At 38.2% G+C, this 21,870-nt stretch overlaps 1 protein-coding gene across 3 annotated transcripts in view; it reads right to left on the bottom strand.

Annotated features, from left to right (window-relative positions):
* IMPG2 (interphotoreceptor matrix proteoglycan 2) overlaps positions 1-21,870 on the bottom strand; it is an 83,761-nt gene that overhangs the window by 24,562 nt on the left and 37,329 nt on the right. For all 3 annotated transcript variants that reach the window (XM_081797675.1, XM_081797686.1, XM_081797679.1), the window contains 3 exons: positions 19,524-19,544; positions 12,769-13,013; positions 8,569-8,654 (listed from right to left, as the gene is read on the bottom strand). In XM_081797675.1, coding sequence (XP_081653801.1) covers positions 8,569-8,654; positions 12,769-13,013; positions 19,524-19,544 — 352 coding nt within the window. The remainder of the gene's footprint in view (positions 1-8,568; positions 8,655-12,768; positions 13,014-19,523; positions 19,545-21,870) is intronic.

The following is a 21,870-nucleotide window of genomic DNA, read 5'->3' as shown; positions in this document are numbered from 1 at the left end:
GGTCCATATATACAATGGACTATTACTCAGCCATCAGAAAGGATGAATACCCAACTTTTACATCAACATGGATGGGACTGGAGGAGATTATGCTAAGTGAAATAAGTCAAGCAGAGAAAGTCAATTATCATATGGTTTCACTTATTTGTGGAACATAAGGAATAGCATGGAGGACATTAGGAGAAGGAAGGGAAAAATGAAGGGGGGGGGATCAGAGGGGGAGAGGAACCATGAGAGACTATGGACTCCGAGAAACAAAATGAGGGTTTTAGAGGGCCAGCAGGGGGAGGGGGTTAGCCCGGTGATGGGTATTAAGGTGGGCACGTATTGCATGGAGCACTGGGTGTTATTCAAAAACAATGAATCATGGAACACTACATAAAAACTAATGATGTACTGTATGGGAACTAACATAACATAATAAAATTAAATTAAATTTAAAAAAAAAGGAAAAGAAAATGATGGACTTGAACTATACTTTAGACCAAATGGACCTAACAATATACAGGACCAGATGGTTTCACTGGTAATTCTACCAAACATTTAAGGAAAAACTAATGCCAGTCCTTCTCAAACTCTTCCCAAAAATCAAACAGGAGTGAACACTCCCAAACTTATTCTACAAAGCTAGCATTACCCTGATAGCAAAACCAGACAAAGATACTACAAGAAAGTAAAATGATAGACCAATATCCCTGATTAATATAAAGCTAAAATTGCCAACAAAATATTAGCAAACTGAATTCAAAGCAAATTAGAAGAAACATCCACAAGGATCAGGGGAGGACTTATCCCTGGGATATAAGGACAATTCAACATATACAAATCAATAAATGTGATATACCACATTAATAAAATGAAGAATAAAAAATCATATAATCATCTCCATAGATACAGAAAAGTATTTAACAAAATTCAGCATCCTTTCATGATAAAAACCCTCAACAAATTGGGTACAGAAGCAACACATCTCAACATAATAAAGGCCATGTACGACAAACGCACAGCAAATATCATAACTCAATTGTGAAAGGCTGAAGCTTTCCTGCTAAGATGAAGAATAAGACAAGGGTTCTCACTATTACCATCTTATTTAGTATAAGACTAGAAGTCCCAGCCAAGGCAATTAGGCAAGAAAAATAAATAAAAGGCATTCAAATCAGAAAGGAAGAGGTAAAATGGTCTGCTCCAGATGGCATGATCCTATGTATATAAAATCCTTAAAAAATCAAAACACTGTTAGAACTGGGGCTCCTAGGTGGCTCAGTTGGTTAAGCATCTGACTCTTGATTTCGGCTGGGGTCATGATTTCAGGGTTGTGAGACTGAGCCCTGCAACAGGCTCTGTAGAGATCGAGCCCCACAATGGGCTCTGCACTCAGCAGGGAGTCTGCTTGAGATTTTCTCCCTCCCCCACTGCTTCTCCCCCCACTCATGCTCTCTCTAAAATAAATAAATAAATCTTTTAAAAAAACTGTTAGAACTAATCAACAAATTAAGTTACAGGATACAGCAGGATCAACATACAGACGTCAATTATATTTCTGTACATTAACAACAAACTATTTGTAAAAGAAAAATAATCTCTTCTATAATAGCATCTAAAACAATAACAACCTGAGGAATAAATTTAACCAAGGAGGTAACAGATCCACGTAGTGAAAACTGTAAGACTTTGATGAAAGATTGAAAACAACACACATAAATGGAAGCATATGCTGTATTCATGGATTGGAAAAATTAATATTGTCAAAATGTCCCTACGAGGGCACCTGCATTGCTCAGTCAGGTAAGCGTCTGCCTTCGGCTCAGGTCAAGATCCTGGAGGCCCTGGAATCGAGACCCACATCGGGCTCCCTGCTCAGCGGGGAGTCTGCTTCTCTCTCTGCCTCTCACCCCACTCTCGTGCTCTATCTCTCTCATTCTCTCTCTGTCTCTCTCAAATAAAAATAAAATCTTAAAAAAAAAATGTCCATACTAGCCAAAGACATCTTCAGATTCAATGCAATCCCTACTAAAACTCCAATGGCATTTTAGAAAGAGAAAAAACAATCCTAATATTCATAAGGAACTACAAAAGACCCTGAATATCCAAAGCAATTCTGAGAAAAAAGAACAAAACCAAAGGCTATTACACTTCCAATTTTAAACTACATTATGAAGCAACTATATTACAAAGCAACAGAACATATTGGCATAAAAACAGACACATAGACCAAAGGGACAGAATTTAGAGCCCATAAATAAACACAAACATATACAGTCAACTAATATTACAAGAAAACACCAATAGGAACACCCAATGGGGAAAGGATTGTCTCCTCAATAAATGGCATTGGGAAAACTGGATAATTATACACAAAAGAATGAAAGTGGAGCCCTATCTTACACCACTCACAAAAATTAATTCAAAATGGAAAAAAGACTTAAAAATAAGACCTTAAACTGTAAAACTCATAGAAGAAAACAAAGAAAAAAAAGCTTAGTCTTGGAAGTGATTTTTGGATATGACATCAAAGCAAATGCAACAAGCAAAAATTAGTAAGTGGGACTACATCAAACTGAAATGCTTCTGCACAGCAAAAGAAATAATCAACAAAATGAAAAGGCAACATGCAGAATCAGAGAAAATATTGGCAAATTATATATCTGATAAGAGGTTAATATCCCAAAAATATTAGGAACTCATACAACTCAATAGTAAAAACAAATAATCTGATTAAAAATGGGCAGAGGATCTGAATAGATATTTTTCCAAAAAAGACATACAAATGGCCATAAGTATATAAAAAGATGTTCAAAGATGCTAATCATCAGGGAAGTGCAAATCAAAACCACAATGAGTATCACCTCATACCTATCAGAATTGCTATTATCAAAAAGACAAGAGATAACGGGTGTGGCAATGATGTGGGGAAAAGGGAGCCCTGTTCATATTGGTGGAAATATAAATTAGTACAGCCATTATGGAAAACAATACAGAGTTTCCTCAAAAAATTAAAAACAAAACCACCATATGATTGAGCAATCCCCATTTCTGGGTACATACACAAAGGAAATGAAATCAGTATATCAAAGCAATATCTACACCCCTAGTTCATACCAGCATTATTCACAATAGCTAAGATATGGAAACAACATAAGCGTCTATCAAAGGATGAATGGATAATAGAAGATGTGGTGTGTGTAACACACACACACACACACACACACACAATGGAATACTTTTCAGCCATGGGAAAGAAGGAAATCCTGCTCTTTGTAACAACATGGATGGATCTTAAGGACATTATGCTAAGGGATATGAACTAGACAGAGAAACAAATACTGCCTGATGTGACTTATATGTGGAATCTAAAAAAGCTGAACTTTCATAAATAGAGACAAGAATGATTATTTCCAGGGGCGGGGGGTTGGGGAAATGAGATGTTGGTCACAAGGTACAAATATCCAGTGATAGGATGAATAAGTTCTGGAGATCTAATGTTAAACATGGTGACTATAATTAATGATGTTGTATTACATACTTGAAAATTGCTAAAAGAGATCTTAAATGTTTTTACCACACACACACAAAAAAAATGGTAATCATGTGAGGTGATGGTAATCATTTCCCAATATGTAAGTGTATGAAATCAGCACGTACACCTTCAACTTATATAATGTTATGTCAGTTATATCTCAGTAAACCTGGGAAGAAAAAAAAGAATGGTCCAGATGGAGAGAGCAAGAGTTCAATTCCAGATAAATGAAAAGTAAACAAATTGAAGTCCAGAGTGTGAAAGGAAAACAAATTAAGTAAAATTACCAACTCTCGTCTTGCCAAAAGCTCATGTGCTTAAAAGACCTTCCTTTGGGGCGCCTGGGTGGCTCAGTTGGTTAAGCGACTGCCTTCGGCTCAGGTCATGATCCTGGAGTCCCAGGATCGAGTCCCGCATCGGGCTCCCTGCTCGGCGGAGAGTCTGCTTCTCCCTCTGACCCTCCCCCCTCTCATGCTCTCTCTATCTCATTCTCTCTCAAATGAATAAATAAAATCTTTAAAAAAAAAAAAAAGACCTTCCTTTGGTTTATAAATCTTATGTTAGGAAAAGAGGTATGATATTGTAATTTATTAAAAAAATACATATATCTGCTTAGTGTCCACAATTCCTGGCTCACAGATCCCAAAACCCTCGGAACTGCCTAAGTGTTGAGAGTTATTAAAGTGTCTTCTGTTATATTAATGGGGTGACTTTTAGAGGGCACCTATGGATGGGTACTTGTTGCCAATAAAGCCAACCTTGTGATTAGGGGTTGGAACTTTCAGTCCCATCCCATGACCTCCAGGGAGGGGAGAGGGGCTAGAGGTTGAATCAGTTACCAATGGCTAATGATTTAATCGATCACACCTATCTAATGAAGCCTCCATAAAAACCCAAAAGGATAGGGTCCAAAGAGCTGGGTTAGTGAACACCTGGAGATTTGAGGAGAGCCACATACCTGGTGAGGGCTTAGAAGCTCTGCGTCCCTTTGCACATACCTTGCCCTATGCATCTCTTCGATCAGGCTGTTCCTGAATTGTATCTTTTTATAACAAATCAGTAATCTAGTAAGTAAAATGTTTGAGTTCTGTGAGCCATCCTAGCAAATTAACCAAGCTTGAGGAAGAGGTCATGGGAACCTGTGATTTATAGCTGGTTGGTCAAAAGCACAGGTAGCAACCTAGGCTTGCAACAACTGATGTCTGAAGTGGAAGTGGGCAGGGGGTGGGGAGGCAGTCTTGTAGAACTGAGCCCTTAACCTGTGGAATCTGATGGTATCTCTGGGTAGACAGTGTCAGAATTGAGTTGAATCCTTGAACACCCAGCTGGTGTCTGGAGAATTATGTGGCGCTGTGTGGGAACACTCCCCCTTCACATATTGGAAACTGAGTCTCAGAACCATTTTAGGGGGGTGAGCATGTGCATGTGTGTGAATAAAACAGAAGTATCAAATTTTAGAATAGGACTCTTGAATCATGTAGTCTAATCTTGCCTATTAAAGATAAGAAACTGAGTCTCATAGACGTGAAATGCCCACAGTCACAGAAAATAGAGAAAAAAAATCGGAACTACACCCCTGAGTTTCTAGAGTTCTCAGTCCCAGTGCTTTGCCCACTATACCAGACTGTTCATTGAGAGATACGTATACGTATCCATAACCAGATGCAAAAGGATTCCAAGAGGAGAAACTAGAACTAACAGCCTTGGCAGTCCATTCTCACTCAGGTTAGCCTAGGTCCACAGGTCTGTAAGACCCAGGTAAACAGAGCAAAGAGAGAGAGGAAAGCCCATTTTCTAATATGTAAATATCTGCTATGTTGAATACGGAGGTTGTTTGTATAGACAGAAAAGTTTCTTCCTTTCCCATTTCTTTTTCTATTATCTAAAACCATACATGCATTCAAGGAGAAGCAAGAAGGTCATTTGCTCAATGCCAAGTTTGTTTCTCAAAAAAGTAGTTAGGATGATGACCATCAAACCATACCAGGGAATTCACTTTTTTCCCTCTTAATTATCTAAAACCACTTCTAAAGATGTGTTAAAGCTACACATTCATCCAGCTGAGTCAGACATATTTATACCCTTGCAAATTCTACATGTGAATTTTTTCAAAATGCCAAGTGAAATGGCTTAAGCTCTTTAACCCATGCTGAAAAAATTGAGTTTTATCAGACAGAACCTATGACCTGACACCCATTAGGAAAACAGCTCAATCCTTAATGAAAAAGAAATCCTCAAACAATATATATAATTTTAGTATATCTACAAATTAAATGCCTTTTCATTCCATAAAATTAAAACAATACAGAATATCTCTGATAAAAGTCAAGTCACAAATGGGCCACATAAAAAGTGAAAGTAAACAACTTGACTTTTTTTTTTAAGATTTTATTTACTTATTTTGAGAGAAAGACAGCACGAGTAGGGGGAGGGGCAAAGGCCAAGGGAGAGACAGGAATCTCAAGCAGACTCCTCTACGCTGAGTGGGAGCTTGAGGGGGTGCTGGATCTCACGACCCTGAGACTGTGAAACCGAGCCGAAATCAAGAGTCAAATGCTTATGGGGCGCCTGGGTGGCTCAGTCATTAAGCGTCTGCCTTCGGCTCAGGTCATGATCCCAGGGTCCTGGGATCGAGTCCCACATCGGGCTCCCTGCGTGGCGGGAAGCCTGCTTCTCCCTCTCCCACTGCCCCTGTTTGTGTTCCTGCTCTCGCTGTCTCTCTCTCTGTCAAATAAATAAATAAAATCTTTAAAAAAAAAAAAAAAGAGTCAAATGCTTAACCGACTGAGTCACCCAGGCGACCCACAATTTGACTTTTTAAATAAGGAGACCGTCTACTCCAAATAAGTGCCACCTAAAAAATGGCATAGCAATGAAGCTTTGTCATACGTTGTGAAAGGTAGAACATCTACATGCCAGTAATAGCACTTCATTTATTTTTATAGGAATAGATGTTCCCATAGTAACAAATTCAACTCAAGAATCCTTTTAGTTCAATGTAGCATATTAACTTATACTGGCCCAGTTTCACTTCTGTGAATGCCAACTGAAAAGCTTGCTAGCACTATAGAAAGCACACTGTGCAACATGTGATTTTCCAAGTTAGGATGCCAAAACGTGTCAAATTCAATATCCCAACATTCCTACCTCTAAAATAATTTCTAAAAATCAAATCTGTAAAAAAATTTTTTAATCTCATTTCTATAAAAGAACAAAATCTTGTTAACAGTTTACCCCCCAAAAAGAAGGAAAACCAATAACCACACACTTCTAATCAATCATTCTTCTTTTCATGCCTTATTATCATCCATTAACAATCCTACTGTCTCCTCAAATTGTTACTTAATGCCCCCACAGTTATCACTATTCAAAAAACTGAGGGGTTGGCTTTAACGCAAATGGAACCACATTACAGGCACCATGTGTGCCCAGTTAGTCAGTGTTTATCAGCATTAAAGGGGCAGCCCCTTTCAGCCAAACCCTAACCACTTTCTGCAACAGGGGACCTGGACCTAAGGATACCAGATCTTCCTGGTTTTCAAAAGAAGTTGGAAATCTACATTTTCCTGCAAAAATATCCTAATTGTTAAATGTTAGCTTCTTTAAAAATTTGGCCCCAAACACATGCCTACAGCTGGATCCAGCTGGCTGGTTTCCAGCTTGCAACCTCTGGCTCATATAAAAATTCCTATCTTTACAACATCGTTCTAAATATCATCACAGATCTATGGTTAGAGAAGCCCAAGATGAATAGGATTAGAAGGACTGAAGACTAGTGGTGCGATGTTCACTGTGAATCACCATCCTCTGCCACTGCATCCTGAATGGACTTCTATGACAGCATCACTGTATCTGTGGAAAAGTCTGTCTACCAGACTGGAAACTTCTTGAGGGCAAGCCCATACCCTTATTCATCTTAGTTTTCCCAGTACTGGGCACGTGAAAAGCACGCAATAAATATATTTGAATGAATGAGTAAATAAACACCAAATAATGTAATCTCTAGTGTCAATCCCCCCTAACTTTTTTTCTCCAATATGGAACTCAGTGAGAACAGTATTTCCAATGACACCACATTTCAAAACTGAGCTGCTCTATAACGGAGTATAAGAAATGGCTGCATATATTAATGGCTAAGTGAATTTGGGGCAGACTTTGTAAATGTTCACTGCAGGGTTAAAGTCAAGAAACAAGTATTTCAAGAAGCTTCTATGAGGCAGAAAAGTCTCAGGAGAGTAGGAGTCTCAGGGAATGTAGAAGGGAGTCCCCCGACTCTATGTGATAACAAAAGATTCATGGATGCTTTGTAACCAGGTGGCCTCCAGGGGTGCTGTGGTTGTAGCTGGCACTGCTGTTGTTTCAACTATAGTCAAGGAAGCCACTTCCTTTTCTATTAGATGCCTCTCTATGTGTGAAGTGGCAAGTGGAGGGATTTAGAGGGGATAGAGGATCGCCCAGGGGAGTTGGGTGGTAAGAACAAAAAGGAACATTCTTCGATGATGTTTCTGTGCAAATGGGAATGTTTTCAGTCCAGGTTAAAAGGAGGCCTGATTTTGAGTCCCTGTCATTTGTCAGTTAGCTGTTATTTTTATTCTTCTTTCTCTCTCTCTCCTGTACACACGCTATTCTATATGCTTTGGAATCTAACATTTTTCTTCACTACAATCCTTGGAATGCAAATCTATACTCTGTACCTATGTACATCAATTTATAGTCTTGGCTATAAAAACTACTTCTGAGTAACTTTCAGAGAACAACTCAGTGGGCACTTATAGCTTAATTATTACCAAACAAGTATAAACCATAAGTAAGTTTTATACCACATGTAGAGCTTGGAAATTAACCACTGCAGAAGGCTTAAATTTTCTGAACCAATACTTGGGACTCTGGAGCTGACAACTGTGAATAATGTTCCAAGGATGATGTAAGAAAATATTTGAAATAGAAACAGCTCAGGAAATTCATGACGCTAAAGTAAGCAGGTAAGTGTATAAAGAAGAGAAGTTTGAGGGCCTGATTCCAGGCATAAAACATAGAAACATACTTACCAGAATGGATGGTGGGGTTGACTGAAGACTTGAACTTTGGGTGTTCCAAATTAGGTCTTCAGTTTCAGAAAGTAAAACTCCTCTCACTGAAGAAAGAACATTTTTAGTTGAGACACTATTATATTTGAGGTTCAGGGACAACTAAAAATCAGGTTGTTCCTTTTAATAGTTTAGATCTTGGCACAACAGATAAGGGAGACTTGCTTAGAAAATGTTTGTTACTTTATTCAGATATTTTGCCTGTATTGAGATAGGGAAACCGAAAGACTCCATAAAAATCTGCTTTTTGCTCTTTTTCCTGCTTCTATTCTTACTAGGACCTGTACCCTCACTTTACACATGCCTCATAGAACAAACAGTCAATGTCCTCCTTGTAAGGGACAAGAAGTTAATGATTTTTTTAGAGTCTTCCAGCACAACAGATAACATTGAAGGAAGGGCCATGGGAGAATGATGTGATGAGGCCATCATATGCGTATTCCAGACCACGGGCACTAAACATCTCAATGTCAAGACTGCCTGGCTCCAAGGAATAAGTGGCTTAGGAAGGACACCTGGACCATTGTCCTTGTTCTAGCTGGTTCCTGGATGCCTGAGAGGACATGTACACCAGACCACAATCCTCATTAAAAACCCCAGACCCCAATCAAAGACACAACTCTCTCCTTTTCTTTACCAAGTCTCCCAGATACTCTGTCTGTATCTGCTCTCTCTATATATATCTTCAATAAACTCTGCTCTCTCCCTTCCTGCTGGCTTGTGTTTGATTTCTATCCTGTGTGTCAACAAGGACCCTCTTGGCTGGCCCTGTGGGACCCTCTCTGGGTCCTCAGACCTGGCCTGCCAGCATCAATAGTAACACAATCTATCTGATTTATAAGACTCCAACATAAAATATTCTCCTCATTATTACATTTAAGACATTCCTATATTATTTCTTTTTCTCCTTTTAAGCAGTTTACTCTTTTCAAGATTCCTGTGAAGCAGATATTTTTTAACTGAATTTTTTTTCATTTTAATAAGGAAGTTAAACTGAAATTCCAATGCATTTGGTTGATGCTAAGAATGGAGAAAATTATGAAAAATGATTTCCTCTTTGGCAGAAAGTATCTTTGAAAAATGGTTAGGACACGAGAGAGTTTACTGCTATACCATATTAAAGAGCAATAAAGGTAAGACAATAGATTGTATAATGTAATTCAACAAAGCCTTACTGAATCCTTGCTAGTTACTACAGTCTTTGATAAAGTTGAGACTATAAACATTAATAAAGCCAAGTTTCTCCTATGCAAGTATTCCCTATGTCAGAGAGAGAAACACAAATTATAAAATGATGTGAGGGGCATATATACAATGTGTGGGATACAAAGAAGAAATTGATTTTGCCTGAAGGGGAGAGGGAATCTATAAAAGCTAAAGAAAAAAAAAGGATTGCCACCATTTGATCTGGTGCATGCACCAAAAATAGAAACAGAATCTCTCTTTATTCACCTGTTACCACTGGCCTGACATAAAGGGATCAATGAGAAGCCAAAAACCCTATTGGATTTAAGTATTTTCCAAAACTCTTTTTCAATTGTGTATACGGTTATTTTGTCTTCTACGGAAAATAAGCACCATGGATCAAGGATGATCTATCTTTAAGAAATGATGACCAGGTTACGTAGAAAGCTACAACCATTCAGAATTCTGAGTTGGCATGACAACAGAAATAGATTTTAGAGACCAAATTTTGTGCAATTGAAACATACATCTAATGAAAGATCAAAGCATCCGAATTAGTTTCTCCTGTATATCCTAAAGCTTTTGTTAAATTTGCTTAGAAATTCTCAGTTGTTAAACTCCTTTTCAGGACACCTTGGAGGTAGGCTACAACCAGGCTCCACATAAAAGGAAGACCTTCCTATGCTGTTTGTGGATTTAGTTTCCTAAACAATCTCACTTTGCCTGTTGCAAACCTTAATCTCCATGTCCTTCTTCCACTACCCTCGTTATTAACCTTGGTGTTTGTACTTTCTGCTCAGTTTAGGTTCCCATCCCCTTCAGGTGACCTCTTAGCTATATTTTTTTCTCAGATCCCAATATCCAGATTCCTGGGACCTTCTGCCTATTTGCTGTCCACATAGGTAGCCCCCAGCTAGTCTATACCAGCCTTGACAAAAGGACTTCAGCAATTTGAGATTATAACAGGCTTCTTCTCTTTTCACTATTTTATCTGGCTCAGGTATTCCAACAAGATATAACAATGAAAAAGGAGTATATGAGACAGTAAGCCCGGGATACCTGCACTGCTCCAAAATACAAAGGTTCTCTCGTGTTTTAGAACTGATAGCCTAATATCACTATCATCTACGAAGAAAGAGTTTCTCCACTTTAGGAGAGCCTCAGTGGTGCAGTTGGTTAAGCTTTGGACTCTTGGTTTCTGTTCAGGTCGTGATCTCTGGTGGTGAGATGGAGCCCCACACTCAGCAGGGAGTCTGCTTCAGATTCTCTCTCCTCTCCTTCTGCCCCTCCCCCCCACTTATGCTCTCTCCCTAAAATAAATAAATCAATCTCTAAAATAATAAATAAACAGTTTCTCCACTTTAAAGTCCTATATAACCCATATGAAGTCCAAGCCACTTTGTGGCCCTGTCTTAGCACACTGTCATTTTAAGGAAACATCAGTCTAGCAGCCAAAATAATTGAAAAGCAATTTAAAGTTTTAGTGAAGCCCTCAAAAAATATCTTCTTTAGGAAGTAAGGAATTATATATAGTAAAATTTCGTTAAAGTTTTTTTCTCTCTTTTCTCTCTCTCTCATGTGTATTTGTGTTTATTTACATACACACACATGCGCGCGCGCACACACACACACACAAGGCCTAGGTGATAACTGCCTGAAAAGATACAGGCTCTTGGGCGTCTGGGTGGCTCAGATGGTTAAGTGTCTGCCTTCAGCTCAGGTCATGATCCCAGAGTCCTGGGATCAAGTCCCGCATCGGGCTCCCTGCTCCTTGGGAGCCTGCTTCTCCCTCTGCTTCTCTCTCTCTCTATATATATATCTCATGAATAAATAAATAAAATCTTAAAAAAAAAAGATACAGACTCTTTTCTCTTAAGAAAATGTGGGAATTGAAGAGGCTATAAAAATGCATCATTGTTAGTATTGCCTCTCATTCATGAATTTTCCAGTTTGGCATCTGGTACTTTTCCCATGCAATCATGTCAGTAAAATATACTCCATGGACATCTTAAAAGCTAAACCACCCATGAGAGAAGAAATCATAAAGAAGTAAACATGAAGAAGTAATTTAACAGGACACCATGTCCCTGATGAGTTAAACTGTTGCAACACCAGTAACCAGATTCTTAGTAAACTTTAGTCTGAGATTAACTAGGCCACTCTTTCACCTCTAAATCCAAAGTAGTCAACCCCTCCTTGATGATCCCAGATCCACCTGTTGATTTCAGATCATAACCGGATCTCTCCAGCTATCTAAATTCAAACTCAGTACTGGATTCTCTGGGATTCTGCCTATCACCCAGTATCAGTTCTTCTTTGACCAAGATCCTCCCTGAACTTTCCTGAGCTACTCTTTTGTCTTCTGCTCTCTGGCTTTTAAGTCTTTACACCAGTCGATTTGCCTGTGGAGAATTACTGTGTTGGTTGCCCAGCTGCACTATAACCTGTTCCATTTCATGCTTGCAGGTTCCACTTCCCTTTTTCCTATATTTTGCTCCCATTTCCCTAAACTATTTCTAAATGTCATGCTGTTCTCCACTTTCCCCACTTTTTTTTTTAAGATTTTATTTATTTATCTGACAGAGAGAGAGAGAGCACAAGTAGGCAGAGTGGCAGGCAGAGGGAGAGGGAGAAGCAGACTCCCCACCAAGCAGGGAGCCCAACATGGGGCTTGATCTCAGGACCCTGGGATCATAACCTGAGCTGAAGGCAGATGCTTAACTGACTGAGCCACCCAGGCACCCCACTTTCCCCACTCTTTGTGGCTTTTTGTCTACCAATACTCCTAAGAGCTCCCGATTGATCTATCCCAAATAGCTATGTGGCTAAAGCTCCATTCGAACCAGGATGGCTCCTCTCTCATGCAGTCAAGAGAATGCTAAAAACCACAGATATTTAAGGAAATTAGTTTTCACCAGAGTATATTGAAAAAGAAACTAAAGCTGTACAAGGACTTTATGATGGATATCAACTCACCATTGATAAGTTGAAGGGAGTCAGGATCTGGATTCAAAGAGGAGTTCCCCAACAAAAAATTCTGATGCAGTATCTCAGCAATATAATCTCTGAAGTTACTAATTGCATAAACGGCAGTGGGTTTATCATCCAGTTCCACAAGACCATGGTTTTCCACCTTGTTGGAATGAAGGCTAATTAGGTCCCAGGTGGTATTGCTGATGGCCTCACCATTGAAGGCAACTGCATAATGAACATCTATGCCACTATGGATGAAAACAGAAAACAAATTAGACCCTGCTAAGGAAACACAAAGAAAGGAGCTTTGAACCCATGGAGCACAAACACTACACCTGGGGGAGGGGGGTAAAGATGGGGGGGTCTCAAAAAGCATGGATTCCACCACCATTCTCTGCTGACTCTGGACAACCTTTTGCCATCCCCTCCTGCTTCCTAGAGAACAGAGGTTCATAGCTCTAAGAACATGGAAAACGTTCTAAGGAGGCCAGAGAGGCAACTCTGCAGAATATGTGAGCACGCTCTTCCCCACCATTCTCACCCCTTCTTTCCTCCATCAGAGCCAACAGCTCCTCTCCACTATCTGCCAGCTTCCTGCTTTCCCTATTAGCATTTCTCCTCCCTGATTTAAAAAAAACAAAACAAAACCTTCTAACTCCACCCAACAGTGGGTAATTCTCTCATCTCTCTTTCTTATTGTTATTGGACAGATTATGTACTCCACAATGGAAGGGGGGTAGTGAAGCAATAAAGAAGCTTAATTACTATGAACTAAAGCATAGTTATTGGGAACGGAAAATATGAAATACTTGAAAATAAAGCAAATTGATGACTTGTGTTTTTTTTAATATCATGCTAGAATATTTTCTGATATGACCGTTATCTAAGTCTCTCAGGAGATGTAATTTTGTTTGATAGTCCAGACAATTTACAGTCCTATAAAGTTTGAAACTAAACTGAAATAAAACTATTAAAATGTGATCGGGGTTTTTTTTTTTTTGGCCTGGTAGCAATGATGACTCCAAAGTTTATGATTTTACTACCCTAAACCTTTCCCAAATTGACTATATAAATTTGTTTTTCAAATGCTCTACAAACTAGCTTTCATTTTTGAACTGGCTCCTTCATTAATGAGTTGAATAAAACCTTAATGAGCTAACAAAGAACTGTCTGAGATTGGGCTTTTTTACTATCTACCTTTCCAACTGTCTGAGATTGGGCCTTTTTTACTATCTACCTTTCCAACTGTCTGAGATTGGGCTTTTTTACTATCTACCTTTCCAAAGCAAAACAAAGCAAACAAAGAGAAGATTTCTTAGAATAAAGGGTAGAGTAAAAATACATAAATAGTAGTTGACATGTCATTTGATATTTTCTTAAATAATCATTTTGGAGAAATAACACCAGATTATAAAATTTTGAAGCCAATAAAAATACTCCTTCTAGACTCTAACTCATATTTCTCTAACAACTAAAAGCTAACATTTTAAAAGTGCTTACGATGTGACAGTTATTTCATATGCTTTATCTCATATAATTTTCATAATAACCCCGTGAAGGTTTTATTATCTTCAGATTATTATTGAAGAAACTGAGCTTTAAAGAAGTTAGAAGACTTGCCTAAAATTTTGAAACATGTACGTGGTAGAGTCAAGATTCAAACACAGGTCTGCTTGACTCCAGCATCTGAATTCTGAACTACTATGCTATACTCTCAGTAGCTTTAATTAAACTACTACCCAAAAAAGTCATTATGAGACAGCTTTGCTCTCGTCATCACTCTGGCTTCCCCCAGTCTATGAGACACAGCCATCAGAAGCAGGACCCAGCAAGTCACACCAAGATCCTTCCAGAGGAAAGGAGAACGCTATCTTCCCAAAGATAAAACACTCAAGAGAGACAGGCAATGGAAACAATTTGCCTCCTTCTGACATTCTGTAGGACCAAAATGACTCCCAAATCAAAGCATACAAATAATTTAAGCACTTCCCCCTCTGAACTTACTTATGTATCATTATATATTCTTTGATTACAGCTTTTGTGGTTTTGTAAAAAGATTTTGTTTAAAGTGACTGCCTTTCAGTCTCTCCTTGAGTTTCTATCCCCAGTGTTCAGCATGGTCCCTGGCACTGAGGGCCCCCCAGTGCCTACTAAATAAATAGAAATCTAAACTTGTCTGAATATAAAAAAAAAAAAAACTACAGTCTAATCAAGGTATTCACATATCTAAACAAAAAGTATCAACATAATGAGAATGATCTCATGGAGTCTAGAAAAAGGGATTAGTCAACTAATTTATTTCACTATTGTGGCTTCCTTGTAAAAATAGATCCCTAAATTGGAGACAGCCACAACATAGCTAGCATGGCTTGATGATACTGGTCATTAAAATCACCCAACTTCCAGGTGCCTGGGTGACTTAGTTAAGCGGTTAAGCTTCTGCCTTCGGCTCAGGTCATGATCCCAGGGATTCTGGGATCGAGCCCCTGCTCAGTGGGGAGCCTGCTTCTCTCTCAAAAATGGGTAAATAGGGGCGCCTGGGTGGCTCAGTCGTTAAGCGTCTGCCTTCGGCTCAGGTCATGATCCCAGGGTACTGGGATTGAGCCCCGCATTGGGCTCCCTGCTCTGCGAGAAGCCTGCTTCTCCCTCTCTCACTCCCCCTGCTTGTGTTCCCTCTCTCACTGTGTCTCTCTCTGTCAAATAAATAAATAAAAATCTTTAAAAAAAAAAAAAAATGGGTAAATAAAATCTTTAAAAAAAAAAAAAAAAGTCACCCAACTTCCTTTCTCTTCTTTCAAGCTTGCAAAGGGATCTTTTGATTATAACTCCCTACAGATTTTCCTATGGGGAAAGAATGCATGAGCCAGACAATGCAATAATTGGTCAGTTGGCAGATCTCTTGCTTTAAATAAATCAATTGGCATTCTAGACAATGCATCACATCTTATGATTTAGTAAGCATGAATTGGTCTTAAGAGACCTTTCCTTCCTGGTAGTATAGGCAGTTCTGGACCTGTCCTGAGCCTGCTTCCCACAGATTCATACCCTGAACTATAGGGGACACCATGAAAGTGACATCCCTCACCTGCCATACAAGTTGCCAGGCCTCTTTGATGTTTTTGTTCTAATCTGAGTAACTTCCATAAGGTTTTCCTCCCAGATCTGATAAGCTTCCACTTCTAATGGGGTGGTTTAGGGTGTTTTAATTAGTAACTGAGTATTTTGACATCCTGATGCTCTACAAAATGGTAAGACATCAGCTTGTTGTCTAGAACTTCTTTCAGTCTCTTTTTTTTCATGTCAGACTATATTGATTCATGGGTAATTCCTGATATTCTTTTGTAAAGAAATAAATTCAGTAAAATATGCTAAAATAACCAAATGATGGCCCTGAGGTAGAATAAAACAGTAAGAGGGACACCTACTGGTCAGAACTCCACACCGTATGTGTCCCAGGGATTTAGCACAATGCTTGGCTCATAGCAGTTCAATAAATACTTTTGAAAATAATAAAAGAGCAAATGGTCAATTTTATTGACTAATGCAGGCATATAAGACAACTAAATTTGTGTTACTTAAATGACAGAATGATACTCCCTATTTAATCTGAAGAATTTTGTCTCTAAATATGAAAGTCTCTAAAGTTTTCACCCTAAAATTATCTTCATACATTTGTGTCTTCTGAGCAATCATTTTTAAAAATACTTTATTTATTTATTTGAGAGAGGGAGAGAGAGAATGAGCAGAGGGAGGGACAAAGGGAGAGGGAGAAGAAGACTCCCTCCTAAGTAGGGAGCCTGGTCGGGGGCTGGATCCCAGGACCCTGAGATCATGACTTGAGCCAAAGGCAGTTGCTTAACCAACTGAGCCACCCTGGAGCCCCATGAGTAATCATTTTAGAGATATTACTTCACCTCCACAACCCAACCTTGAGGAAATGCATGCTCTTTCCAAACTCAATGGGATAGACCATGACTACATCTCCTGAAAGGTGAGCTTCTTTGGGTCTTTGCACAACCTATTTCATATTAAGACAGAAAGCAGTGATAATGAAAAATGGAGGAAAAAAGATTGTACCTATTAGCACTTGAGTTCATTCCTATGCTATGCAGAAAATCAGACAGGAAGAATCAAAGCTTCACTGAGAGTCTACCATGTGCCTTGCATGACTTCTAAATATCATAGAGAGATGATCAAGAGAAATGTTCCTGGATCAAGAAATTTGTGCAAATCAAGCAGTCTGGGGCAGATTACTGGCCTTATTCTTTGTTGACAAAATATAATTTGTCTCCCAACATTTCCCTTGGACATATAAAAATAACACTTCTATTATAGTCTACCTTGTCTAGTGAGGATAAATTCATTAAAGAAGATAAAATGCCTCAGAGATATGCTGCAATTCATTACCATGTTTTTGTCCTGGAAAGAGAACTCAAAGAAATGCTTAAGGTATCAGGAAACCATCTATTCTCGGAGCCGAGAATGTCACTATGACCCAAAACAGACTGAGTTCTGGCATGGTAAATATAGCAGAGAGACGTCTCAGGATGAGGGACAGAATAAAAAAAGCCAAGAGGCCAAGGAAGTACATAAGAAGCAGAATGCACATTGGAAGACAAAACATGATCTGATTGAAGAAAGCTGTGCTGGCTCTCCGCACTTAGCACCTCCGAGTTAACCAGCCACCCCTGTATTACCATCTTTCATCTTCTAAGCTAGACTAACACAGCTGCTATATAAAGGAAAGTTTCTCTTTCTGACAGCTATTTCCAGAAACATCAATCATGTGGAGGTGAAATTTATCCTTTCTCATTCTCTTACCTCAAATGCCCTGATTGGCTGTTTGACATGTGCAGATTTTCAACATAAGAAATAATAGTATCATTTCTCATTAAGATCAACCAAAATAAAGATATTTCAGAGAAATTCAGACATCCTGTAAAATTTCTTCCATTAGAAAGAAGGCACACACTTATGAAGCCTGGAGCTGAAGTTTTGAAGTATACCAGGCAGATATATTGACTCACTTCAAATGGGTAATCTACTAACTTAAAACAATGTGTGTACCTGGACAGATACAAAGCAAATAGAAAATTTCATATGGATATAAATGTTTATGGAGAGAGACAAAGAAAGAGAATGGTTATGTATTATATAAACAGACTATTTCTGTGCCACACATTTATTCATCCATGGTTCAGAATACAAGTATACCAAAAAGTTATGAATCAATTCCATCAATGGGCTAATACCTGACAATACTGAACAATTTTGGAAATTGTACCTAGGTTAACAATTCTATCATAAAATCTAATGGCTTCATATTGGTCTCTGTGTCCCTATAGAGGACTTAGCACTCAGTAACTGGATATCATTCTTTTGGTCATAGGGTTAACATGGTAACATTAGAATTTGGGTTGTTTTAATATTTTAATCATGCCAAGAGGGCAACAACTAAACAATCAGGCCTTTTGGTTGAGAACTGATCATCAAAACATATACCTGTAATATATACACACAGGACTGTTCACATCTACTTAGAGTACAGAAACCAAAATTCTGATTACCTTGGTCAAAATATCTGATATCTCCTACTTATATAACTTACAGCAAATCAGTTTGTCTGTCTCAGGCAAAATATCCTCACTTCCAGAAGGAGAATGAATGTTAATCCTCATTTTCACTATCTCAAAGGAATATTAAGAAAATAAAATGAAAAAATAAAAAAGAACCAGTAATTTGACATATCTCTAAAAGCACTTTTCATTAGATTGTGTGTTCCTAAAAGAAATAAACCAAGAGTTATTAATTTTTGTAGGCACAGGGTTTGTCCAATTAGTAGGCACTTAGTAAACACCTGCTTAAATAATATAAATGAAAATGGAGTCAGAAAGCTCTTTTCAAATATAAAATATTACAAGAAAGTAGTATTACTGTATGTCTAAACGTCCATAATTAACACATGAATTTGCTTCATAAATTCTATTTATACTTATCAATCTTGCAAGAGAAAATGAATTTTAAATAAATTTGAATCCAAAAGCAAAAAATGACAAGCAACCTCCACAAAGGGTATTGACTATGTTTTTATATTATGCTTCTTCTAAGAAATTCCAAAGAGCAGCTGTTTTTGCAAATGAACGATTATAGAGATTGGCTTTCTCCTCTTCATTTACAACTTAAAGTGACACTTGATTATATTACTGAATGACATAGTATACTTGAAACTGTTTACATTAATGGCGGGTTTTATTCCCATTTTAAATTAAGTGTAACTCAACATTTAAAAGTACTTGACAGTCAACAGTCTATGACAGGGGTCTGTAAAGCTAAATCCAGCTCAGTATCTATGAGTTAATAGATTTTACATTTTTAAGTAGTTGAAAAAATCAAAACAAGAACAATATTTTGTGACATGTGAAAATTACATGAATTTCAGATTTCAGTTTCCATAAATTAAGTTTTATTAGAATATAGCCATGCTTATTCATTTTCAGTGTATTATCTATATCTACATTCATCTGATGGCTGAGTTAAGTAGTTGCAACAGAGAAAGTAGAGCCTGAAAAGCTTAAAATATTTACTAACTGACCCTTAGGTAAAAAAGTTTGCCAATCCCCAATCTGTAAGGAGATGGACACTAATATTAGAAGTTAAAGAAGAATTGAGCCATGCTACCTTGGACCTAGGGCTACCAAATTTTCTAAACTACCTTTTCAATCAGTGGACTGTATAAAAAGTGCCAAAAAGTACTCTACCTGCCATTTTCCTTGGGGGACCTGAAAATAAAAATTGAAAGTGTTAAGTAGAGTTTAAGACAGTTATAATTGTCACATCATTCATTAAAGTTGCAAGTTCTTAATATATTTCCTCTAAAATATTTCCTTAAATCAAAATGTTTGCATAGTATTAGATGTGGACAAACTCATGTAGATTGAAGGAAGCAAACAAAGGGTGAGAAAAGATTCTGTTTTAAAACTGACAATATTGGGGCACCTGGGTGGCTCAGTCGTTAAGCGTCTGCCTTTGGCTCAGGTTATGATCCCAGGGTCCTGGGATCGATTCCCGCATCGGGCTCCCTGCTCAGCCAGGAGCCTGCTTCTCCTTCTCCCACTCCCCCTGCTTGTGATCCCTCTCTCACTGTGTCTCTCTCTGTCAAATAAATAAAATCTTTAAAAAAAAAAAAACTGACAATATTTACTATCTTTAGACTGTATTTAAAATACTTTTTAAACCATTCATATAAGGTTTTCTCTTTATAAATAAGCTTTCTTCAGTATATCAGCAGAGGACTCCAGTTGCTGGCATTTAGCAAAATTGGGAAACATTTTTTTGGTACACAACGTGTTATGTAATTTAAAATAAATGAAAAGAAAATCGGATGTTATACAGAAAGATGCTAAGGGATTGGGAAAGGTCAGGATGGACCCACAGGATATTGCATGGCCTTTAATATTTATTTATTTTATGTAACAGACACTTAATAGATAGTCCCATGTGCCAGAAAACTGTACTGAGTGTTTTACAAAAATCAATTCATTTAATCCTCATTAAGATTATTAAGGACTATTAGAATCCCCATTTTACAGGCAAAGAAACTGAGGAACAAGGAAGCTACATAATTTACCCAAAGTATTTCAAAAGTATTTTTAATAAAGCAGAATTAATAGTAAATTCTCTTTTTTATACAAATAGGACATTAAAACTGGATAATTTATCTAAAATCAGCCAGCCAGAAGTGCCAAAAGCAGATTTGAACCCAGGGAAGTTGGTTCCAAAGGCCATATTGCTTTTCGTGTGCTGCCAAATGAGAGAGGTCTTCAAAGGCCTCACATTCCTAGGTTCTCATATGAGCTTTAGTCACAGCTGGAGGCGGTATTCTATGAGAAGTGCTAAGGTTGAACTGGGGAGACTGGTTACGGTGTGAGAGTAGGTGGTGGGTCAATTTACCATGCTTGCCCTCTCCCCTGCACAGATAACTAGCTGAGTGTCTTTGGGTAAATTATTGAAATTCCCTGTGCCTTATCAGAAAGGTGTCCTTATTAGAAAAAAAAAAATGAGGAAATTAACTATCTCATAGCATGGCTGTTGGGAATAAATGAGTTATATAGATATGAAGCCTGGCACACTGTAAATGCTATGTAAGTGCTTGCTATTATTTCTGGTAAACCCAGAAGTTGTGATAAGAGAATATGTCAAAGTTAAGATGCTGGTCCTATTGATTATGTTGTGAAGTTACATATACCCCTACTCATGCTCCCCTGCATCAAACAGCTGGGCCACAACTATCGTCCAAATGCTCCAAACCTTCAGGAAGTACTAAGTCTAGCATGGGATTTAAGTGTAAGAGCTGTAAAGTCAGCCACCCGGTTTCAAAATCCCTCTTCCACTGCTAATTTACAAGCTCTCTGACTTTGGGCTAATACTTCATCCTTCTAAACCTATTTGCTCTCTGCAAAATGAGTATTAATAATATTTATTCTGATTAAGTTAGCTCAGGAAAATCAAGTCCCCAATATAAAGTATTCACTCAGTAAATACTCTTTTTTTTTTTTTGACAGAGAGAGACACAGCGAGAGAGGGAACATAAGCAGGGGGGAGTGGGAGAGGGAGAAGCAGGCCTCCTGCAGAGCAGGGAGCCCGATGTGGGACTCTATCCCAGGACCCTGGGATTATGACCTGAGCCGAAAGCAGCCGCTTAATTGACTGAGCCACCCAGGCGCCCCCAGTAAATATTCTTTTTAAGAAGAAATGTTTTAAAAAGAGATCAGTGATTTACTTAGAACTGTTGTTTGAAATGAAGACAAATGCATCCCCTCCAGAATGGCCTTACAGTAAGATGTCAAAGTCACCTTGGTAGAACATTGACAAGATTTAGTGGGAAGCCAAGATCATATCTAATGTGACTTCAGGCTCCCCTCAGTGCCAAGTAAAAGCAGTGTAACTTATCAGGAGCAAGCTGGGGACATGAATTCTTAAGTTCTTATCTGCCTAACTACAGATCTAGTATGTCTCCTTGAATATATTCTTTTGCCTTTTTCTAACTCAGTCTCCTCTCCTGAAAAACTATCATTAAGAATACATATTTACCAGAAGTAGTATTGA

This window comes from Leptonychotes weddellii, chromosome 1 (genome assembly GCF_054177405.1).
Source record: "Leptonychotes weddellii isolate Sample4059 chromosome 1, ASM5417740v2, whole genome shotgun sequence".
Lineage (NCBI taxonomy): Eukaryota > Metazoa > Chordata > Mammalia > Carnivora > Phocidae > Leptonychotes > Leptonychotes weddellii.
The sequence above is the reverse complement of the archived record's forward strand: the minus strand, read 5'-3'. Positions and strand labels throughout refer to the sequence as shown.